The sequence below is a fragment of the Podarcis cretensis genome (assembly GCF_951804945.1).
Source record: "Podarcis cretensis genome assembly, chromosome: 4".
NCBI classification, from domain to species: Eukaryota; Metazoa; Chordata; class Lepidosauria; order Squamata; family Lacertidae; genus Podarcis; species Podarcis cretensis.
Genome location: NC_137173.1, coordinates 65,065,760 through 65,073,359, shown reverse-complemented (window position 1 = coordinate 65,073,359; position 7,600 = coordinate 65,065,760). Strand labels below are relative to the sequence as shown.

At 42.4% G+C, this 7,600-nt stretch overlaps 1 protein-coding gene across 4 annotated transcripts in view; it reads right to left on the bottom strand.

The window, feature by feature from the left end:
• Nucleotides 1-2,520: 2,520 nt before the first annotated feature.
• Nucleotides 2,521-7,600, bottom strand: part of APOO (apolipoprotein O) — a 17,538-nt gene continuing 12,458 nt past the window's right edge. For 2 of the 4 annotated variants that reach the window (XM_079972308.1, XM_079972311.1), the window contains exons 8-9: nucleotides 7,350-7,433; nucleotides 5,731-6,117 (exon numbers count right to left, since the gene is read on the bottom strand). In XM_079972308.1, coding sequence (XP_079828434.1) covers nucleotides 7,377-7,433 — 57 coding nt within the window. In that variant the 3' untranslated portion in view covers nucleotides 5,731-6,117; nucleotides 7,350-7,376. Of the gene's footprint in view, nucleotides 2,569-2,619; nucleotides 2,935-5,730; nucleotides 6,118-7,349; nucleotides 7,434-7,600 lie in introns of those variants that run through there. The other 2 variants (XM_079972310.1, XM_079972309.1) reach the window with 2 other exon arrangements.

Genomic DNA, 7,600 nt, shown 5'->3' with positions numbered 1-7,600 from the left:
TTTCATTGATATCACTGGGGAGATTTGCAAAGACTTTGCCCCCCCCCCCCCAGTCAGCTGATTTCGCTGGTGGTGTCATCAGTTAATGAGCTGCAGGACAGGGTTAATGTCTGGTTTTGAACAGTCTTTAAAAGGCTGCCACAAGACTTGTTTTTGCTGCAGTGTACTAACAGTTACCCTTTTGTAAATCATAGTCCAAGTGCCGCTTAGTTATTTCTGAGTGGGAAGCAGTAAAGAAAGCAAAACAGTGCTGTGTACATACCTGTCTTTAATGGTTGCTAAAAGCCAATGTGGGTGGCGCTGTGGTGTAAACCAGAGCCTTGGGCTTGCCGATCGGAAGGTTGGCGGTTTGAATCCCCTCGACGGGGTGAGCTCCTGTTGTTTAGTCCCAGCTGCTCCCAACCTAGCAATTCGAAAGCACGTCAAAGTAAAGGTAAAGGTAAAGGTACCCCTGCCCGTACGGGCCAGTCTTGACAGACTCTGGGGTTGTGCGCCCATCTCACTTAAGAGGCCAGGGGCCAGCGCTGTCTGGAGACACTTCCGGGTCACGTGGCCAGCGTGACATCGCTGCTCTGGCGAGCCAGAGCCGCACACGGAAACGCCGTTTACCTTCCCGCTGGTAAGCTGTCCCTATTTATCTACTTGCACCCGGAGGTGCTTTCGAACTGCTAGGTTGGCAGGCGCTGGGACCGAGCAGCGGGAGCGCACCCCGCCGCAGGGATTCGAACCGCCGACCTTTCGATCGGCAAGTCCTAGGCGCTGAGGCTTTAACCCACAGCGCCACCTGCGTCCCCTCAAAGTGCAAGTAGATAAATGGGTACCGCTCCGGCGGGATGGTAAACAGCGCTTCCGTGTGCTGCTCTGGTTTCGCCAGAACCGGCATAGTCATGCTGGCCACATGACCCGGAAAAACGGTCTGCGGACAAACATCAGCTCCTTCGGCCAGTAAAGCAAGATGAGTGCCGCAACCCGAGTCGTTCATGACTGGACTTAACTGTCCTTTACCTTTTAAAAGCCAACAAACTTGTTCATTCCACCTCCTGTATTGTTTTTATTTTTAACCTACCTTTATTCTCTCCACCTCCTCCCAAAATCAGTATATACAACTGTCCTCTCATTGCTTAAGAGTCAGAGAGTGCCGGTTATTTCCTGTTAGCAGTAGCTTTGGCAAGAATTTCCAAGGAAAGCCCCCATTACACTCTTTTATAATCACAGTCTGAGAATGATACCGAAGAACGTAATCTGAGTTCCTTTGGCTAACGTCAGCAAGTTGGGCACATTTGGCATCACTGACTCATTTCCTGTAGAGCTTTTATTGTTTAGCTTACAAACCACATTTCTCATACATTATACCTCTAGGCACAAGTCTTTTTAAGGAAATGAAAAACACCTTTAGTATCCTTTTATATATTAAGGGGGTGGGGAAGCATGAAAGGCAGACACACAGAGAAATGTATGCTACCTTTTCTCACACCCATCCTCCTGTATCTCTCTCTCTTGGGTTCTGATGGGCATCCTGCAACTCTTAATGTTGTTGGATTCCCAGCTCCCACTAACTGCAGCCAGCCTGTCTAAGGAGCTGGGGTGATAGGGGTTGTAGTCCAGAAGAACCTGCAGCGCATCCCTGCTCTATCAAGAAAACATTACTTCAATTAGTAGTAATTCTCATTAGCACTTAGTTTTCCCCTGCTAAAGCCACTTTGTGATGGGTGATCAGTAGCAGACCAGGGCTATGGAACCTTTTTCAGCTCAAAGGTCATTCCTTTCTGGCCAACCTTGTAGGGGCCAGGTGTGATTGGGGCTAGCGACAAAAGTTGATGGAGCAACCAATGTGAGCCTGACCTTGGTACAGTAGCCTAGTTTCTACACACATACACATATCCCTCTGTCATCTTTATCCAGGCAAGCAGAAGGGATTATGAGTTGAAGAACACGTTCCAATCACACAAAAAACACTCAAGGAGGATGTGTTGATCAAAGTGTGGTCTGGAGAATCCCGAGGGTCAGTTAGAAAGGCCTGAGGTTCCCCGTCGCCCCCCTGCTTTTCACTTAAAGTGTGTCCCCCCCCCCTCCCAGCACTTGTTTGCCATGCCACCTTCACATCACTGCCTTCTGGACTGACAACCAGCAGACATGAGCGGAAGGCTAACAGTGCCTCTCGGGAAGGGGATATGACACTGGAGGCTCATATCACTGCCTTATGTGCTTTAACAACTGTTACTATATTTAAGAGCAAAAGCGGGGAAATGAAAACCAGAACTGCTTGAGGGCAATATACAGCTTGTCTCTCTTAAGCCAATATTAAAGTACTAGAAATCTGAATTTCCCACTGCGTTTTATTAGCCAACAGCACATGAATAGAACAATGGTGGGTGCGTATGTTTTAATAATTCAGCAAGCCTTTCTTAACGCAAGGTGTCGGCTATAAGCAACAAAAAGGAAGGGAAATGACACAGAAACTGTTTATAGCACTGTTCAGATTTCTTCAGCAGGATATGATTTTAGAGAAGTTCATAATCACGTCAGCATGTCAGTTTGGTTAGCCCCAGCATTCTGAGAAATAGGATCCTACATAGAAAAATAAATCACTTAAATGAATATAAGCAACAAAAGAAAACATGTTGTTACCCAAGTATTCCTTTATTGTTGTCTTGAGCTGGAATGGACAGATAATATACCACAGCATTTCACAAGAGCAGGAAATTGAGCTGCTGTGGTTATACTGTAAGAGGAAATGAGACTTGCCTCGTTAGACTTCAAGCGTTAGCTTTAAAGAGGTGAGAAAATGCATTCTGAAATGCAGTCGGATAATTTTCTCTTACAGGATTTAAATAAGTGCAAATTCATAAAATCAGCAGGTCCAAGTGGTAAATGTTCAATATTGCACTGCCTCAAGCTGCAAGTGAACTGTGGCTGACCTCTCTCGCAACTTGTCTGCACACAAAAACAGGGAGAAGACCAGGATAAACCTTTGATCCTCATTTGCTAAGTGCCATGAGCATTCCCTCTGCCTGCCCCACTCCCCCTACCACAGAAGAATTTGCAAACATGCAGCTGTCCTGGTTTAGTTCAGGAAAACATTTCAAGGTTGGGTCTTCCATAATTTGTCTAGTGTGTGGTCATTCTGCTACTCTGAAATGTGCTCGACTACTATGCACACAAGTAATCCAAACAGCTGATTTTGACCTACAAAGCTTTAAACAGCTCAGGACCTCAAAGTTCATATGGACCTATGAAGACCATGAGAACACCCTTTGAGGTCCTTCTTTGTGTCCCTCTCCACAAGAGGTCTGGAGGGTGACAACATGAGAATGGGCCTTTTCTACAGTGGCTCCCCGTTTGTGAAATGCTCTCTCCAGGGAGGTTAGCTGGTACCTTCATTATGCACCGTTAGGTGCCAGGCAAAAACATTTCTCTTCAACCAGACCTTTGGCTGATTAACATCCTATTCACTTTTAAATATATTTGTGGGAGTGGATGGGGGGGTTATTGGGGTTTTTTGTTGCTGCTCTTGTTTTTATCATGTATTTTGTGTTTTTATCTTGTATTTGTATGTTGTGAACAGCCCTGAGGTCTACAGATGAACGGTGGTATGCAAATTTAATAAACAAATAAATAGGCATTCTCAATGGCTACCCTAGAACTATGGAACTCCCTTCCACTAAACACTAGCATAGATAAATGGCAGGAACCTCTATCACAAAAGTGCTGTAGAATTTGATCTGGCTGCCCTAAACAGTCAAGAGCCAATTGTGTTTTAGGGTGATTTTGAAAAATCTGGTTTTTACATAGGCTGAGATCTAGAGATAGATAAGTATCTGCTCCACACGTGCTTCCTCCTGAACACATGTTGGTACTTTATATGCCAGCAGTAGTATCAGCTGGGTATTTTAATTTGTAGGTTTTATTATATTTATTAAAAGGTAAAGGTACTCCTGACCGTTAGGTCCAGTCGCGGACAACTCTGGGGTTGCGCGCTCATCTCGCTCTATAGGTCGAGGGAGCCAGCATTTGTCCGCAGACAGCTTCCAGGTCATGTGGCCAACATGACTAAGCCGCTTCTGGCAAACCAGAGCAGCGCACGGAAACACCGTTTACCTTCCTGCCAGAGCAGTTCCTATTTATCTACTTGGACTTGCACGTGCTTTTGAACTGCTAGGTGGGCAGGAGCAGGGACTGAACAACGGGAGCTCACCCTGTCGCGGGGATTCGAACTGCCAACCTTCTGATCGGCAAGCCCAAGAGGCTCAGTGGTTTAGACCACAGCACCACCTGCGTCCCATTTTATATTTATTATGTAAAACAAATACACTAAATCTAATTCATTCCAAGTACCGCTTGGCACCATGAGGGCAAAGGAACAGCCTAACTAACCATTAGTTAGGATAGCTAAATGAATCTTCCTTGTCCAGAGGCAGTATTCCAGATGCTGGGGGCAAACAAGAGGTTGTCTTAATGTCCTGCTTATTATCATCCTGGAGACATCCAGGCCTCATTTTCAGTAAGCATCTTGACAACATGACTTTCTAGATATGAACATGCCCCAGATTTTAACCATTACAGAACATGGTTTTGCAAGTTTTTTGTTTTTTTTAATGAACCCTTAGTATGTGGATGCGGGTCTAAAGTAAAGTTCATAAAACTACATTTAAGTGCACATTTGTTGCAGAAACAAGCTGAACTAATGAGGTAATTTGTTAGCAGTCAAGTGGCATGCAAACAGACACAGGAACCAGTGTCCCAATGTAAAAGAGAGAAGAGAGGGCTTTTAACAAGAAAAAAGGCTGCATTAGAAGCAGCACCAGATTACTCAGATAAGACTGAAGTCTATTGTGTAGTTTCTCTTTTTTTTCAGGCCATGACATGAGTAATGTAGGTATTCACAGAGCCGGCATACAATTGCTCTTATTAATAGGACAGATACTACATTAATACAGGATTTCCCATGCCTCATAACCTCTTCCTGAATTGTAAAGGAAGCACAACACACTCATACAGGATACCTACAATATTTGAAAAATCCCATCAAATATTGAAATGTGTTCCCATTCGGCTGGTCCAATGTTCTTGGCATGAACAGAAATGCTCAATGCTGCCTTGTGCTGTTTCATTTACATGTTTGAAATGCATTTGCAAACTTCTTGCACGTGAAACTAAAGAATGGGCAGCCTGCCAGCATGCCACCATTCAGCTAGGCTGTTTTCACTTGGAAATGATGTGATGTGGCTGCAAGCAAGAAAAAGCTCATCTATTGTGTCCAACCCTACACAAAATGTTTGCGTTCCCTTGCTCTATAGTTCTCCTTCCTGAGTGGCCGATAAGAAGTCATTAGCTATGCTATAGCTAGTTCTCACCAGCGCAGCATTCTGACCCTTACTGAGCTGTGCATTCAGGCAAGCAAAAAACCCTAAAGAAAAACAAAGAGTTCTGTTCCCATCCATCTATAGAGGGAATCTCACAGACATTCCATTATGCACTTCCCACTGACCTTCGTCATCCAGAAAAGTTTGATTTGGAGGGGGAAGGGGAAGGCGCAGAGAAGAGACAAGGCCATTGTATTTCTGAGCCTTTTGTCAAGTTTGCTAGCCTACTGCTGGGCACAACTTTAATGCTCATATGTTGTTTAGCTTCTCCACCGCCACCCGTAACACAATTAAGCTTTGTTCTGACCAAGAATGTAATTTATTCTGATTAATATATGGATGCTGATTAAATGACCAAACATAAGGGGGGAATCAGGCATTCATTTTAATTAAGCCTATAAATAGTAACAACAGACAGAGGACTTCTGAGACTCAACTTGCAGGACACTTCTAAGCAATTATTTAGAATTAAGCCCCATTAAGTCCAGTACTTCCTTGTAAGCAGGGCTCAGGGTTGCAGACGTAGACCGAGGTCCTGACAAAATCTATGAGTAATCTTGCTGAACTCTGACCTAAAGTCCAAAGCTGGCAAATAACAGGACTGTGTCCCTTCAGATCCAGATACGGTGCTTTCAAGCAGATTGTGAGTCTTGTTCTTGTTGAGCTAAACCACAGACAAAATGTACTCATAGTCAACACAGATTCTGTTCTTTTTTTTAGAAAAGTGTTGATCTCCTGCAGGCTCTCAATCCATCTGTATTCAAAAGAAGGGTTTTAAAGTTAGTTTTTGCAGTCAGTCAAGATTGTTGCTGTTTTTGTAACTAAAAACTATTCCAAGCAGCAGAAGTGTTGTTGTAGTGTTTTTTTTCGGGGGGGGGGGGGATTATCCAATAATAAGTTAAACAGAACTACAAGTTTTCAAAACTTTTTAAAAAAATTTGTTAAGTTCCCCAAAATGTCAACACTGTTTGAGGTGGGATCCAAAAAATAGCCCATAGTTTTCTTGCTGTTAGTGCATATAAAACAACTCTATAGATAACATAATATTTCACATTAGCCAGCAACCGTCCAATTTTCAAGTAATCTGATTTACCTTCTAGAAAACTCTGAAATGATTATTATCTATCAAACTTATTAGTTGTTTTTCATTACAAAATCTCAATGCATTTACAACAAAAAATTAATAACATACATTAAAGTCAGCATAAACTACAATGCACCAAAATCTAAAACTGATTCATATTTTTGAAAAAAAGGACTAAAACATCACACCCACTGACAAAGGCCAGGCATAATTAAAAACCAAAGGCCTGATGTGAAAGTATTGTTTTTGCCTACCACCTAAAGGTAAGTAATGTGACTGCCTAGAGAGAGTATACCATAAGTGGGGAGCCATTGCTGAGAAGTATTTTTCTCATGTCTGCACTCTCCGCATCTCCCTTGGAGGGAACACATGGCAGAAGGGTGAGAAGTAATGGAGCTATTTTATTAGTTTTTCTTCCTCCGGCAAAGAGGGAACAGGAATCATAGCTATAGAGGGGTGCAAGCCAATACATTACTTTCAGAAATGTATTTACTGTTTTATTCCAAACATGGATTTCAAAGCATGATTTTCTGCCACTCAGCTATGCACCTGAGCAGAGTTTGCAAACTGGTCCTTTAGAGATAAACCCCCAGCTTGATTTATATTTTACAAAGTTCTAAGCCTTTGAAAACATTTAATTGCTGTAGTTAAATATTATGCACATCACCTTACCTTTGGAATGGTCAGGAGAGATAACACAAGTAATAAAAACAGCTAATAGTTTTTAAATTGCATCACTCAAGTGTTCTATTTGAGTAAATTATGTATTTGGAGCCAGAAGAATTTAAAAAACAAACTTAACAACTAATCCAGTTACAGATCCAGTTTAACTAATCCAGTTTTACTTTTAGGGCTATTCTTATTTTTCTCATGGGAACCATGGAATAGTTAGTGCACCTTACCTGTTCACTGAGAAGCCATAGACAATTCTATTTTATTGCTTTTTCTTCTTGTACTTTTGCTGTTTTGTCACTATCTGCATCACCCTTAAAAAGACATCACAGACTGAAGTTTTAATAATTTTTTATCAAAACAATTTGCCTCCACAAAATAAAGTATTTGATTATAAGATTCCATACTCTTTGGGCATATACCATCTCTAGAGGATGATCTAATGTTAGTTTCTCCTCAGTATGTATTTTGGGGTCCTTTA